A 17,023-nucleotide genomic window follows, 5' to 3' on the forward strand; every position below is an offset into this window, starting at 1 on the left:
AGTACCTTACCTGTAGTAAACCTATAGTACCTTACCTGTAGTAAACCTATAGTACCTTACCTGTAGTAAACCTATAGTACCTGTAGTAAACCTATAGTACCTTACCTGTAGTAAACCTATAGTACCTGTAGTAAACCTATAGTTCCTTACCTGTATTAAACCTATATTACCTGTAGTAAACCGATAGTACCTTACCTGTAGTAAACCTATAGTACCTTACCTGTAGTAAACCTATAGTACCTTACCTGTAGTAAACCTATAGTACCTGTAGTAAACCTATAGTACCTGTAGTAAACCTATAGTACCTTACCTGTAGTAAACCTATAGTACCTGTAGTAAACCTATAGTACCTTACCTGTAATAAACCTATAGTACCTTACCTGTAGTAAACCTATAGTACCTTACCTGTAGTAAACCTATAGTACCTGTAGTAAACCTATAGTACCTTACCTGTAGTAAACCTATAGTACCTGTAGTAAACCTATAGTTCCTTACCTGTATTAAACCTATATTACCTGTAGTAAACCTATAGTACCTTACCTGTAGTAAACCTATAGTACCTTACCTGTAGTAAACCTATAGTACCTGTAGTAAACCTATAGTACCTGTAGTAAACCTATATTACCTGTAGTAAACCTATAGTACCTTACCTGTAGTAATCCTATAGTACCTTATGTAGTGGCTTCCTTTCCTCTTTACCATAGCCACTGCCCTAGCCTGAAGCGGGGTTGTTTCGGACGCATACAGTCCACACTCAACGTTTCCAAACGGCCAAACATTCAATGAGATCCAGGGATATAGTGCAACAAAAAATGTTTATTCTTCTTATCTAACAAAAAGGTATTCTCCAATCAACTTAAAGCAGAGATTACTTGAAATGCAAATACATATTATAATATGACCTGTCTGTCTGTATTTCTGTATGTCTATATGGTCAAAAAACTATACCGCTCCCGCATCTAGCAAGGACTCCTCCCCCCGAAGGCCCAACTTCCTGCCTTTATACTAACACAATTAACACAGTACAATGAATGGGCAAGAGGGGGGCCAAAACTGAGTTACACTAATAACAAATGAATATATCTCAATCCAGTAAATAAATCATAAAGGTACGTACCTAATATTTCATCATATACATTAATATTTAATATATTTACACAAATGTACATGGAGCTCAGTATGTTCAGTCTTTTATACAAAATATGCCCAAATCGGCTCTAACATACCGGCCCCTAATTGTTGACTGCACTGAATGCACAACAATTACTTAATATTCAAACGTAGAGCCAATACAAAAACATTCTATACCAGAGCACCATTACAGTTCATAGCTATATACAAATATACAAGGTGCCATATAGGAAAATAGTCCATAGATCTCAGTCTGAGTTGAAGTGTAAAGGTGTTCAACTTCCAAAAAATGTCAAGAGTTTGACGTCCACAAAATGTATGACATCAAAGAATGTAAGAGTACGACATCAACGAATCAGAGGTGCACGTGATTCAAAGATGGAGCACTGTGTGTGTGTGTGTGTGTGTGTCTCACTTCGTCGCCTCAAGGAGCAGACAGAGTTTATTGATAGGTCTCTGTAGGATATTGGTCTTAGTCTTAACCATGACGCTCCGGACAAGACCTTTGGCCCCTGGCAAAGCCTTCACCACACGCCCCATTAGCCAAGAGTTCCTTGGGGCGGTGTCATCGACGATGACCACAAGGTCACCAGGACTGAAGTTTCTCTTAGTTTTGTTCCACTTGTTCCGCTCCTGCATAAGTGGAAGATACTCCCCCTGATCCATCTCTTCCAGAAGAGGTCAGTGATATATTGTACTTGCTTCCATCTCCTTCGTGAGTATAGGTCACTTCTCTGGAATAGTCCTGGTGGCAGGACTGGCTTTGCTTTCAGATGAAGCAGATGGTTCGGAGTCAGGGGTTCTAGATCGTTAGGGTCATTTGTTACAGTAGTGATTGGTCTGTCGTTCATAATCGCCTCAACTTCACACAAGGCTGTCTGCAAAGCCTCATCATCCAGTACTTGCTCTTTAAGGACTGAATAGAGGATCTTTTTCACCAGTCGGATCAACCTCTCCCATACCCCCCATGGTGGGCTCCAGAGGGAGGGTTGAATGACCATGTCACTCCTTCCTTCAGTAATTTATTTTGAATCTTGTTGTGATCCAGCTCTTTCAGAGCTTCTCCTAGCTCTCTGTGTGTTCCAACAAAGTTGGTGCCATTGTCTGTTCTGATACTTGTTACTGGGCCCCTTCGACCAGATGAACCTGCGCAGGGCATTGATGCAGGAATCAGTATCCAGATAACTAGCAACTTCTAGATGGACAGCTCGACTCACAAGGCAAGTAAAGATCACACCATACCGCTTCACATGAACGCGGCCTCGCTTCACCTCTATGGGGCCAAAGTAATCTATGCCCACATGGGTGAAAGGCGGCAAATCAGGTGCTACCCGATCTTGTGGAAGGTCAGCCATCTTCTGTTCCCCAGCTCTAGCTTGCATCCGCCTGCAGAAGACACAGCTCTTAAGGATCTTCCTTGCTAAGGAGTTGGCACAGGGTATCCAATATCGCTGGCGAAGTCTAGAAAGCATGTGACCTCTCCCAGAGTGGCCAACCTGCTCATGGATGTGGAGTAAGATCAGTCTGGAGATGTAGGAGTCTTTGGGCAGGATCATAGGATTCTTTAGTTCCGTAGGCATAGCAGCTTTGCTTAACCTTCCTCCTACTCTCAGAATGCCATTGTCAACTATTGGATCAAGCTTACAGATTGAGCCGCTTCTCTTGGCACATTGTTTTCCTTTTACAACTAGTGCAATTTCTTGTTTAAAGTGCTGTCGTTGCTCAAATCGAATGATGACCTTTTCTGCTTCATCTAGGTCATCTACAGACAGACTTTCTTTTCCAAAGCGTCAGTTTGAACTTGTCAATTGTTCCTTCAGTGAGTTTGTCAGACTCTGATCTGATCCTGGATCAGTTTGGGTGAGAACTTTCCTTTTCTGGCTTAACTGTAGTAGAAGTCTCTTCAGTTTCAGCATCCAGGCAACTGCTTTCTTCAAGCTGTTCCATGTTGAATAGTACTCAATCAGTTTGCTGGTCGGACTCTTTTCTTCCACACGTACTGTTTACGATGACGTCTTTTCTCACCTCTGGATCATCTGGAGGGATGGAGCCAAGCTCCTCGGGGACTTTCGGCCATTGTGTTTCTGTTTTCTCCAGGAATTCTGGTCCTTTGCGCCATCTCTTTGAGTTCAGGAAAGTTTCAACATGTAATCCTCTTGAGGCATCATCGGCTGGGTTGTGTTTGGAGTTCAAATACCTCCACTGTTTTGCTTTCGATAGGTCACGGATCATAGCAACCCTATTAGCCACAAAAGTATGGAATCTCTTGGTATCGTTGCGGATGTATTTTAGCACCGACTGGCTGTCTGTCCAGAAAGTTGACTCCTCAAGTTCAATCTGGAGCTCCAACCTTAACATCCTGTCCACTCGCACTGCCAATGTTGCTGCAGCAAGTTCCAGTCTGGGGATCGTCATCTGCTTGAGTGGAGTCACCCTTGATTTCCCCCAGTATGAATGCGATGTGGACCTTTTCCATAACGTTTGTGAACCTAAGGTAGCTTGCCGTGCCATAACCTTGTTCACTTGCATCACGAAGTGATGCAGCTGTGCGGTCTTGATTTGACCAAAGTTCTCCGGCATCATACACCTGTTGATCTGGAATCTGGAGAGCTGGTCCAGCTCTGAGAGCCATCTCTTCCATGAAATAGAGTGTTCTTCAGGGATGACTTCGTCCCATCCACACTTTAGCTTGCAGAGCACTTGAAGAATTTGCTTTGCCTTTAATACGAATGGGGCGAGGAAACCTAATGGATCATAAATAGAGCTGACAGTTGAGAGAATACCTCTTCTTGTAAGGGGGTCTGTTCTTGACAGTGACCTGGAAGTTAAACACATCCCTTTCAATGTTCCATCGGATTCCAAGTGCTCTTTCAACAGGCAGCTTTTCTCTGTCCAGGTCCAGTTCTTTTATCTGCTTGGCTTTGTGTTCATCAGGGATAGAAGCTAGTACAGTGCGGCTGTTGCTGACCCACTTGGTCAATTTGAACCCACCTTGAGAGCACACATCCCTGAGGTTTCTTGTGAGAGCTATGGCTTGTTCTTCTGTGGCCACTGACTTGAGGCAGTCATCAACATAGAAGTTGGACTTGACTGTTTGAATCACCTCTTCATCGTACCCCTCACAGTTGTCTTCTGCAGTCTTTCGCAGTGCAAAGTTTGCACAACTTGGAGAGGATATAGCACCGAAAAGATGTACTGTCATTCTGTACTCCTCCAATCTTTTGTTAGTATCACCATCCGGCCACCATAGGAATCGCAGGAAGTCTAAGTCATCTTCATGGACACGTACTTGATGGAACATTCCTTCGATGTCTGCCATCATGGCAATGTGCTCTTGCCGAAATCTTAGCAAGACTCCTATAAGCGTGTTTGCCAGGTCAGGGCCTTGAAGGAGTTCACTGTTAAGAGATGTACCTTTATAGGATGATGAACAGTCAAACACCACTCGTATCGTTCCTTTGCGCTTATGGTGAACGCCATGGTGTGGTATGTACCATACCTTGCCTTTCTCTCTGAGGAGCTGTTCTTGTGGTACCTTCTCGGCGTAACCTTTTGTTATCATCTCTTCCATGAAGCCTTTGTACTCTGCAGCGTAACCTTTGTCCTTCTTGAACTTCCTGATAATATTTAGAGCCCGCTGCTTTGCCATGTTACGGTTGTTTGGCAGGACTACATCTTTGTTGCGAAAGGGCAACGGTAAGTAGTAGTGATGGTCTTTGAGGGTTATGGAGCTTGATACTATCTCCATAAACCTACGATCCTCAGCTGACATCTCACTTTTCTCTTCATACTCTCTCTCAGGGAAGTCATGGTTGTACTGATTTACAAGAAGAACCCCCAGGTCGGCCATTGAGATACGATTGGCCATCACCGTAGGACGCCCGGATTCTTCTGCCATGGTACAACTGTTGAGAGGACCATTCATCACCCATCCAAAGAGGGTTTTCACTGCATACGGTCCGTTGCCTTGGCTATTTATGATTTGCCAGGGTTCCATTGCCTTTGGAGCATTTACGCCAATCAGAAGTTCGACGTCAGCATCAATCTCCTTCAACTGAACCTCTTTCAGGTATGGCCACCTTTTGAGCTCTTTCTGAGTGGGAATGTTCTCTCTTGTCACTGGGATCTTATGTTGGGTGTAGACCTTTGGTAATGCAAGAAATGTGTCGCCTTCCACCTTGCCAATCTCTAATCCAGATATCTCAAAGCTCTTGGTAGGACTCTCCTGCCCCATTGTGCGTAGCAGAATTTCAGTCGCACTGCCTTTAGCTTGCAACTGCCTCATGAGTCTCTCCGTACAAAATGTTGCTGAGCTACCAGAATCGAGAAACGCATAGGTTAACACAGACTTGCTTCCATTTGCCACCTTTACTTGAACTGGCACAATTGCAAGTGCACAATCTGTACCGGCCCCGGTATCTTCACCAGCTTCCAGTGAAACAAGAGCACTGCTGACAGTCTCCTCCCGCTTTACTGCTACACCACTCATATCTGCCTTTTGAGATCTAAATCTCTCTCTTCCTTCAATGTACAGGATAGTGGGGTGCTTTCTTTGACAGCTCTGACAGGTCATCCTTCTTTTACATTCTCTGCTTAAGTGTCCTCTCATCAAACAGCCAAAACAAAGGCCTTTTGATCTCAGAAACTCAACCTTGAATTCATGTGGCTGTGCCTTCACCTGTTGGCAGTCGACCAATAAATGCGCACCAGCACAAAATATACATGAGATACTGGGAGCATCAGAAGGGTAGGTGCCTGGTCTCTTTACTTTGAATGTTTGTTCTTTTAAAGGTTTTTCAGAGTCACAATCTGCCACTACAGCTACTGTAGTGGCAAAGCTCTTTCCCCTACTCTTGGACTTGAACTGCTGTTTAAAGTCAGCTTCTGTTTTGGGTTTTAAAAACCTTTTGTTGTACAGGGGATCTTGAATATCTCCATACAACGGATCCTGCAGTATTTTGGCCTGTTTTTCCATGAACGTTACCAGGTCACTGAACTGGGCCCTCAGGTGACTTCTCTCTAAAATATCACATGCCATAGACCTCCATTTTTCCCTTAGTTTGTAGGGAAGTTTTGACATGATCAGCTTTATGTTGGAGGGAAGATTAAGCTCTTCCATGTTCTGTAGGTCTTGCATAGCGTTACAGCAACCTCTTAGATAGAGTGCATAACCACCCAGTCCCTTTCCATCATCGGGTTTGATGTTTGTCCAGTTCCAAGCCTTTTCCATGTAAGCAGTGGTGACTTTGATTTCATTGCCAAAGTGTTCCTTTAACAACCTCTTAGCTACTGCATGAGCCTCTTCTGGCTTCCATATGCAGACAACTACGGACCAGATCCTTGGGCTGACCAGAGGTGTATTGTTCCAGGTAATAGAGCCTATCCTGGTGACTGCTTGTCTTATCTTCTATACCATGCTCAAATGCACGCATGAATGGCCTAAAGTTTAGAGGATCACCGTCAAACATAGGTATCTCCCTAACAGGGAGTGTGGCTTGTTTGTGCTGTAGTACAAGGAGGTCAGCAATTTCATTCTGCCTTTGCATGACAGTAGAGAGGTTATCATGGCTGGTATTATGGCTGATACCCGCAGTGTTGATTCTGTGTCGATTGCTAGACCTTGCTGTTGGCTGCTGAAGAGTGTGGTTTACGACTGTTTTCGGAATAGGGTTTGATGGCTTTGTGGTCGGTTGTTGTAAAACTCTTTGTAGTGGGGTCTTTGGAACTGCACCTAATGCAGCAAACTCAACAGGTGATGGTTCAGGTTCCACATAGACCTCTGGTTCCTGTTTCTCAAAATAAGAGTTCATTCCATCTTCTTGGCTTAGTAAATGGGCTGCCACAGAATGGGATTGAGAAGTTGACTCGGTACTCTCCAGGACCTTCAGTTTGGCATTATATGCTGCTATGTCCGTTTCCAGTGCCATTTTTTCCATCCTAACATTCAGTTGAGCTTTCTCCAGTTCCAATGCATGCTTGTCTTGTAATGATGCTTGGCGAGCTAGTAGAGCTGCTCGTTCTGCCTCGGCTTTAAGGCGTTCAGAGGACACTGAGGAAGCAGTCTTAGAATACTTAGTTTTACTTGATATTTTTGACACATTGGAAATGCTGTCATGTGGTTCAATGAGCGTTTGTGGCTCAACTTCAGCCTTTTTCCATATTTCCACCTCTTTCAGGAAATGTTCATAAGTTCTCATTCTTGGTTGATAATAGTTAATGCTCTCCTGTTCCTGTTCCTCCTCTGTGACCAGCTCTAGCACAGATTCATGAGCCTTCTTAAAGTCATTGAGCACAGCATCAAATGCTTCAAGACTCTCATTCACAGTTGCAATGTTTCCTCCATCAACAAGAAGGACTTTTATTTCATTCATTTTGCGTGTACACACTCCAAGTTTGCCTCTCCGGGCTGCATAGAGTGAATTTAGATGCTCCTCTGCCCTCTCCAGTGGAGTCTTATTTGGGATTTCCTCCTCCATCATTCACTTTTAGTTCACTCAATTTACAATGACACGGTTGTTGGTTTGATTGTTAAACGTAATGCCCCTTTAGACCTCCTTTAATCTTTAAAAACACAGTCATCCATTTCAGCATATTGACCCATTTTGAATTGCACATGTGCAAGTTTGGCATTTTAGATGCGTTTTAAACATTTCATCCCGTTGAGGTTTTGTCCCTTTAATGAAGTTTTAACACGCAGTATCTTTAGATCCTTAAGTTGCATTCGTTGCGTTGATGGATTGCATTTCCACGTTAGGCCAAATATTAGATATATGATTAGGCTACATTGTGCATAGGATCTGTGTTTCCCAAACTTAAACTTCTTAATTGTTTTCACAGCGCTGTATTTTGAATTCCATTCCCAAGTTTATCAAACATTCCAATTATAAGCACATTTGCGCTTCCATAATATGCATGATCAAACGATCGCCTTGAACAGGGCAGCTCATTCATTCGCAGTGGTTACTCATGGCTGGCGAAATCTAGGAGTTCAAATCCTTCCAAGCGAGCTGTCCTTATGGTCCGAATGCAATTACAAATAGAACAAAATCCAGCGTGTGTCCGAACCGGAGATTTCCTTCCGGTAGTAATCCTTCACGGAGTTTTTTGACTTGAATGTAGTGGCTTCCTTTCCTCTTTACCATAGCCACTGCCCTAGCCTGAAGCGGGGTTGTTTCGGACGTACAGTCCACACTCAACGTTTCCAAACGGCCAAACATTCAATGAGATCCAGGGATATAGTGCAACAAAAAATGTTTATTCTTCTTATCTAACAAAAAGGTATTCTCCAATCAACTTAAAGCAGAGATTACTTGAAATGCAAATACATAATATAATATGACCTGTCTGTCTGTATTTCTGTATGTCTATATGGTCAAAAAACTATACCGCTCCCGCATCTAGCAAGGACTCCTCCCCCGAAGGCCCAACTTCCTGCCTTTATACTAACACAATTAACACAGTACAATGAATGGGCAAGAGGGGGGGCCAAAAACTGAGTTACACTAATAACAAATGAATATATCTCAATCCAGTAAATAAATCATAAAGGTACGTACCTAATATTTCATCATATACATTAATATTTAATATATTTACACAAATGTACATGGAGCTCAGTATGTTCAGTCTTTTATACAAAATATGCCCAAATCGGCTCTAACACCTTACCTGTAGTAAACCTATAGTACCTTACCTGTAGTAAACCTATAGTACCTATAGTAACCTATATTACCTTACCTGAGGACCAACAACTCCTCCTGGGCCGGGTGGACCTGTCTTTCCTTGGAATCCCTGTGGACAAGAACAACATATAAATTCTTGCAGAACAACTTGATCTCGATCAATGCAATAACTTCCTCCAATTTTGCTATTGATGTAATTCTTCCAAAATGATAATTTGAATCTATGGACATAGTGGAGTCAGTGTTGTGTGTAGCCCAATGGACAACCACTAAATGTAATATGTTGACCAGGGTTAGAGGATGAGGAGTACTTGTACTTACTGGTTTAACCATGTAATAACTGTGTGCAGTATGGTACATGAAAACACATTAGTTATGGAAATATTACATTATATCGTTTATGTTATGTTCCATTACATTTGTTTTTCAGTTTTTTATTTGTTAATTTCCATGTTGACATGTTTAGGATGTCTGGGTAACTGGTCCCTGGTGTCTGGGTAACTGGTGTCTGGTGTCTGGGTAACTGGTCCCTGCTGTCTAGGTAACTGGTGTCTGGTGTCTGGGTAACTGGTCCCTGGTGTCTGGGTAACTGGTGTCTGGTGTCTGGTGTCTGGGTAACTGGTCCCTGGTGTCTGGGTAACTGGTCCCTGGTGTCTGGGTAACTGGTCCTTGGTGTCTGGATAACTGGTCCCTGGTGTCTGGGTAACTGGTGTCTGGTGTCTGGGTAACTGGTCCCTGGTGTCTGGGTAACTGGTCCCTGGTGTCTGGGTAACTGGTCCTTGGTGTCTGGATAACTGGTCCCTGGTGTCTGGGTAACTGGTGTCTGGTGTCTGGGTAACTGGTGTCTGGTGTCTGGGTAACTAGTCCCTGGTGTCTGTGTAACTGGTTCCTGGTGTCTGGGTAACTGGTCCCTGGTGTCTGGGTAACTGGTCCCTGGTGTCTGGGTAACTGGTCCCTGGTGTCTGGGTAACTGGTCCCTGGTGTCTGGGTAACTGGGTACTGGTGTCTGGGTAACTGGTGTCTGGTGTCTGGGTAACTGGTCCCTGGTGTCTGGGTAACTGGTCCCTGGTGTCTGGGTAACTGGTCCCTGGTGTCTGGGTAACTGGTCCCTGGTGTCTGGGACACCAGGGACCAGGAACCCTAGTCCTGGACTAAACAGCTATTTCAGATTCTCAATTCAGCATGCTTATCAGTCCAGAATAAAGATGTATCTGTGTTTTGGAAACTGGCTAAGAAAGTTAATCAAAAGACATAGGACAATAACAAGGACATAAATATCTCCCTTTTATAGTAATGATTTAACTTGAGACTCCAAAAGGGAAATATCATCCTAAGGATATTTTCATCTAAAGTAAAACTATGATCTCAATATCTGAAGTGGACTTGATGCTAATTGGTCAGATATCAAGCATAGTGATGGAATCAGATGTGAAATCCATCAGCTGTCTGTTTGATTCAGATCAAAGATGGCATGAACGTCTTCATCGATTTCTTGTCTGTATGCATCTGTTGTTGCATTCTATGCTATGATGTCAACTCCTGACAACATAGACTGACTGAGAAGAACGGACAAAGTCAAAGTATAATTCAACGACCACGATAAGATACATAAAACATACAGATATCAAACATGAAGGGAAGGCAGGGAGGAGATACGTTGACTGTGTCATGTCAAAATAAACAAAAGGATTGTAGATAGCTGATGCCAATCATGTCACATTTTATGTCCGCTTATATATATATATTTTATGTAGTCCCGTGTAGCTCAGTTGGTAGAGCATGGCGTTTGCAACGCCAGCGTTGTGGTTCCGATTCCCACGTGGGGCCAGTATGAAAATGTATGCACTCAGTAACTGTAAGTCGCTCTGGATAAGAGCGTCTGCTAAATGACTAAAATGTAAATTTAATATCGGAGTATTTAGACTTATTCTGGGAGGTGAAATATGTTACAGTCTAGCCAGGGGTATGCTGTTGTTAGGGTTAATGGCAAAACCTTTTCAGTTGTTGGGCATTCAACAGTCAAATGTTTGGTGACTTCTCATGGAGTCATTATCTTGTGGCAGAGTGATTAATGATTGGGCATTGTTTGGAAAAGATTCAGACAGCTTTTTTGCCACCCGGCCTAAAAAACAGATGGAAAGCAAGAGAGTTACATCTTTATATGCACTGAATGCTTCCTCTGCAGTGCTGGGTGGATGGATCTACGCCCACTGCCTAGGGCCAGGGAAGCTGGGTGGATGGATCCATGCCCACTGCCTAGGGCCTGGGAAGCTGGGTGGATGGATCTACGCCCACTGCCTAGGGCCAGGGAAGCTGGGTGGATGGATCCATGCCCACTGCCTAGGGCCAGGGAAGCTGGGTGGATGGATCCATGCCCACTGCCTAGGGCCAGGGAAGCTGGGTGGATGGATCTATGCCCACTGCCTAGGGCCAGGGAAGCTGGGTGGATGGATCCATGCCCACTGCCTAGGGCCTGGGAAGCTGGGTGGATGGATCCATGCCCACTGCCTAGGGCCAGGGAAGCTGGGTGGATGGATCCATGCCCACTGCCTAGGGCCAGGGAAGCTGGGTGGATGGATCCATGCCCACTGCCTAGGGCCAGGGAAGCTGTGTGGATGGATCCATGCCCACTGCCTAGGGCCTGGGAGACTGGAACATCTTATTGCTGTGATCAATTCTGCTATTAGCCACTCCCCCATCCTGTTACCAGGTAATAAAACCAGCGCCTCAGCTAATGTGTCACTTGGGTTGGGAACAACAAATTGAGCGTAAAATGTAATGACTGGGGGTGCTCCCTGCTCTGTGGAGCTGTTAGCAGCTTTTACTGCCCTGTGAGGATAATATAATGGAGAGGGATGAATGCAAAGCTTTGCTGAATAAACTCTAAAAGGAGAACAGTGGGATATGCGGAGAGATGCACTGTTCATGCCGTGTTCATCATGTTAGGGTAATTCTCTCCTGTGTTCCATGCTGTTATTATGCTATGCTTGTTAAAATACAGAATCAGTCTATTCAACTGTAACTTAGTTTATTTAAGGCCTGGAACACAGCTGTCTGGCTGTATTTACTGTTTTCCACAACAACCTGGGAAGCAGGGTTGGTGTCAATTCAAATTAAAGGCAGTCAATTGAGGAAGTAAACTTAAATTCCAATTCAATCATTGAAAATATAATGACTTTAATAAAGTAGAAGCTATTTCTTTCAAAAGTTTTACATTTTTGAATGTTTTATTAAAATCACTTCCTGAATTGAGTGCCTTCAATTTGAATTGACCCAGCAGGGAAGATAGACTAGACTCCCTGGCTGCAATAAGACAGGCTTGTGTCTGTGTGTGTTGGGGATCTCTGGGGTAGTCTAGTCTGTGAGCGCAGAATGTGTTTCGCTCTATCAGACATGTCAGGCGCTCTCTCTCCAACATCACATAAATTCATCCTCCTGAAGGACCTGGCCCAGAGAGAACCATAGAGAGACAGAGATAGACAGAGAGAGACGGACAGAACCAGAGAGAGACAGAGAGACGGAGAGAACCAGAGAGAGACAGAGAGAGACAGAGAGAACCAGAGAGAGACAGAGAGAACCAGAGAGAGACAGAGAGAGACAGAGAGAGACAGAGAGAACCAGAGAGAGACAGAGAGAACCAGAGAGACAGAGAGAGACAGAGAGAACCAGAGAGAGACATAGAGAACCACAGAGAGACAGAGAGAGACAGAGAGAACCAGAGAGAGACAGAGAGAACCAGAGAAAGACAGAGAGAACCAGAGAGAGACAGAGAGAGACAGATAGAGAAAGAGAGAGACAGAGAGAACCAGAGAAAGACAGAGAGAGACAGAGAGAGAGAACCAGAGAAAGACAGAGAGAGACAGAGAGAGAGAACCAGAGAGAGACAGAGAGACCAGAGAGAGACAGAGACTGATAGAGACAGTGAGAACCAGAGAGAGACAGAGAGAACCAGAGAGAGACAGAGAGAGAAAGAGAGAACCAGAGAGAGTTATAGAGAACCAGAGAGAGACAGAGAGAACCAGAGAGAGACAGAGAGAGACAGAGAGAACCAGAGAGAGACAGAGAGAACCAGAGAGAGACAGAGAACCAGAGAGAGACAGAGAGAGACAGAGAGAACCAGAGAGAGACAAAGAGAACCACAGAGAGACAGGGAAAGACAGAGAGAACCAGAGAGAGACAGAGGGAACCAGAGAGAGACAGAGAGACCAGAGAGAGACCAGAGAGATAGACAGAGAGAGACAGAGAGAACCAGAGAGAGACCGAGAGAACCAGAGAGAGACAGAGCGAACCAGAGAGAGACAGAGAGATGGAGAGAACCAGAGAGAGACAGAGAGAGACAGAGTGAACCAGAGAGAGACAGAGAGAACCAGAGAGAGACAGAGAGAGACGGAGAGAACCAGAGAGAGACAGAGAGAACCACAGAGAGACAGGGAAAGACAGAGAGAACCAGAGAGAGACAGAGAGAACCAGAGAGAGACATAGAGACCAGAGAGAGACCAGAGAGAGTCAGAGAGAGACAGAGAGAACCAGAGATAGACAGAGAGAACCAGAAAGAACCAGAGAGAGACAGAGAGAACCAGAGAGAGACAGAGAGAGAAAGAGAGAACCAGAGAGAGACAGAGAGAACCAGAGAGAGACATAGAGACCAGAGAGAGACCAGAGAGAGACAGAGAGAGACAGAGAGAACCAAAGAGAGACAGAGAGAACCAGAGAGAGACAGAGCGAACCAGAGAGAGACAGAGCGAACCAGAGAGAGACAGAGAGAACCAGAAAGAACCAGAGAGAGACAGAGAGAACCAGAGAGAGACAGAGAGAGAAAGAGAGAACCAGAGAGAGACAGAGTGAACCAGAGAGAGACAGAGCGATCCAGAGAGAGACAGAGCTAACCAGAGAGAGACAGAGAGAACCAGAGAGAGACAGAGAGAACTAGAGAGAGACAGAGAGAGACAGAGAACCAGAGGGAGACAGAGAGAACCAGAGAGAGACAGAGAGAACCAGAGAGAGACAGAGAGAACCAGAGAGAACCAGAGAGAGACAGAGAGAACCAGAGAGAGACAGAGAGAACCAGAGAGAGACAGAGAGAACCAGAGAGAGACAGATAGAACCAGGGAGAGATAGAGCGAACCAGAGAGAGACAGAGCGAACCAGAGACAGACAGAGAGAACCAGAGAGAGACAGAGAGAACCAGAGAGAGACAGGGAAAGACAGAGAGAGACAGAGAGAGACAGAGAGAACCAGAGAGAGACAGAGAGAACCAGAGAGAGATAGAGCGAACCAGAGAGAGACAGAGCGAACCAGAGACAGACAGAGAGAACCAGAGAGAGACAGAGAGAACCAGAGAGAGACAGGGAAAGACAGAGAGAGACAGAGAGAGACAGAGAGAACCAGAGAGAGACAGAGAGAACCAGAGAGAGATAGAGCGAACCAGAGAGAGACAGAGCGAACCAGAGAGAGACAGAGAACCAGAGAGAGACAGAGAGAGACAGAGAACCAGAGAGAGACAGAGAGAACCAGAGAGAGACAGAGAGAGAAAGAGAGAACCAGAGAGAGACAGAGTGAACCAGAGAGAGACAGAGCGATCCAGAGAGAGACAGAGCTAACCAGAGAGAGACAGAGAGAACCAGAGAGAGACAGAGAGAACTAGAGAGAGACAGAGAGAGACATAGAACCAGAGGGAGACAGAGAGAACCAGAGAGAGACAGAGAGAGACAGAGAGAACCAGAGAGAGACAGAGAGAACCAGAGAGAGACAGAGAGAACCAGAGAGAACCAGAGAGAGACAGAGAGAACCAGAGAGAGACAGAGAGAACCAGAGAGAGACAGAGAGAACCAGAGAGAGACAGATAGAACCAGGGAGAGATAGAGCGAACCAGAGAGAGACAGTGCGAACCAGAGACAGACAGAGAGAACCAGAGAGAGACAGAGAGAACCAGAGAGAGACAGAGAGAGACAGAGAGAACCAGAGAGAGACAGAGAGACACAGAGCGAACCAGAGAGAGAGACAGAGAGAACCAGAGAGAACCAGAGAGAGACAGAGAGAGAGAGAGAGAATCAGAGAGAGACAGAGAGAGAGAGAGAACCAGAGAGAGACAGAGAGAACCAGAGAGAGATAGAGCGAACCAGAGAGAGACAGAGCGAACCAGAGAGAGACAGAGAACCAGAGAGAGACAGAGAGAGACAGAGAACCAGAGAGAGACAGAGAGAACCAGAGAGAGACAGAGAGAGACAGAGAACCAGAGAGAGACAGAGAGAACCAGAGAGAGACAGAGTGAACCAGAGAGAGACAGAAAGAGGCAGAGAGAACCAGAGAGAACCAGAGAGAGAGACAGTGAGAGACAGAGCGAACCAGAGAGAGACAGAGAGAACCAGAGAGAACCAGAGAGAGACAGAGCGAGAGAGAGAATCAGAGAGAGACAGAGAGAGAGAGAGAACCAGAGAGAGACAGAGAGAACCAGAGAAAGACATAGAGACCAGAGAGAGACCAGAGAGAGACAGAGAGAGACAGAGAGAACCAAAGAGAGACAGAGAGAACCAGAGAGAGACAGAGCGAACCAGAGAGAGACAGAGCGAACCAGAGAGAGACAGAGCTAACCAGAGAGAGACAGAGAGAACCAGAGAGAGACAGAGAGAACTAGAGAGAGACAGAGAGAGACAGAGAACCAGAGGGAGACAGAGAGAACCAGAGAGAGACAGAGAGAGACAGAGAGAACCAGAGAGAGACAGAGAGAACCAGAGAGAGACAGAGAGAACCAGAGAGAACCAGAGAGAGACAGAGAGAACCAGAGAGAGACAGAGAGAACCAGAGAGAGACAGAGAGAACCAGAGAGAGACAGATAGAACCAGGGAGAGATAGAGCGAACCAGAGAGAGACAGAGCGAACCAGAGACAGACAGAGAGAACCAGAGAGAGACAGAGAGAACCAGAGAGAGACAGGGAAAGACAGAGAGAGACAGAGAGAGACAGAGAGAACCAGAGAGAGACAGAGAGAACCAGAGAGAGATAGAGCGAACCAGAGAGAGACAGAGCGAACCAGAGAGAGACAGAGAACCAGAGAGAGACAGAGAGAGACAGAGAACCAGAGAGAGACAGAGAGAACCAGAGAGAGACAGAGAGAGAAAGAGAGAACCAGAGAGAGACAGAGAGAACCAGAGAGAGACAGAGCGATCCAGAGAGAGACAGAGCTAACCAGAGAGAGACAGAGAGAACCAGAGAGAGACAGAGAGAACTAGAGAGAGACAGAGAGAGACAGAGAACCAGAGGGAGACAGAGAGAACCAGAGAGAGACAGAGAGAGACAGAGAGAACCAGAGAGAGACAGAGAGAACCAGAGAGAGACAGAGAGAACCAGAGAGAACCAGAGAGAGACAGAGAGAACCAGAGAGAGACAGAGAGAACCAGAGAGAGACAGAGAGAACCAGAGAGAGACAGATAGAACCAGGGAGAGATAGAGCGAACCAGAGAGAGACAGAGCGAACCAGAGACAGACAGAGAGAACCAGAGAGAGACAGAGAGAACCAGAGAGAGACAGAGAGAGACAGAGAGAACCAGAGAGAGACAGAGAGAGACAGAGAGAGACAGAGCGAACCAGAGAGAGACAGAGAGAACCAGAGAGAACCAGAGAGAGACAGAGAGAGAGAGAGAACCAGAGAGAGACAGAGAGAACCAGAGAGAACCAGAGAGAGACAGAGAGAACCAGAGAGAGACAGAGAGAACCAGAGAGAGACAGAGAGAACCAGAGAGAACCAGAGAGAACCAGAGACAGACAGAGAGAACCAGAGAGAGACAGAGAGAACCAGAGAGAGACAGAGAGAGACAGAGAGAACCAGAGAGAGACAGAGAGAGACAGAGAGAGACAGAGCGAACCAGAGAGAGACAGAGAGAACCAGAGAGAACCAGAGAGAGACAGAGAGAGAGAGAGAATCAGAGAGAGACAGAGAGAGAGAGAGAACCAGAGAGAGACAGAGAGAACCAGAGAGAGATAGAGCGAACCAGAGAGAGACAGAGCGAACCAGAGAGAGACAGAGAACCAGAGAGAGACAGAGAGAGACAGAGAACCAGAGAGAGACAGTGAGAGACAGAGCGAACCAGAGAGAGACAGAGAGAACCAGAGAGAACCAGAGAGAGACAGAGAGAGAGAGAGAATCAGAGAGAGACAGAGAGAGAGAGAGAGAACCAGAGAGAGACAGAGAGAACCAGACAGAGACAGAGAGAA

General features: G+C 45.6%; 1 protein-coding gene across 2 annotated transcripts in view; it reads right to left on the reverse strand.

Moving 5' to 3' along the window:
• Positions 1-17,023, reverse strand: part of LOC121569939 (collagen alpha-1(XI) chain-like) — a 202,515-nt gene that overhangs the window by 74,803 nt on the left and 110,689 nt on the right. For both annotated transcript variants that reach the window (XM_041881290.2, XM_041881292.2), the window contains one exon: positions 8,869-8,922. In XM_041881290.2, coding sequence (XP_041737224.1) covers positions 8,869-8,922 — 54 coding nt within the window. The remainder of the gene's footprint in view (positions 1-8,868; positions 8,923-17,023) is intronic.

This window comes from Coregonus clupeaformis, chromosome 7, assembly GCF_020615455.1.
Source record: "Coregonus clupeaformis isolate EN_2021a chromosome 7, ASM2061545v1, whole genome shotgun sequence".
NCBI lineage: Eukaryota > Metazoa > Chordata > Actinopteri > Salmoniformes > Salmonidae > Coregonus > Coregonus clupeaformis.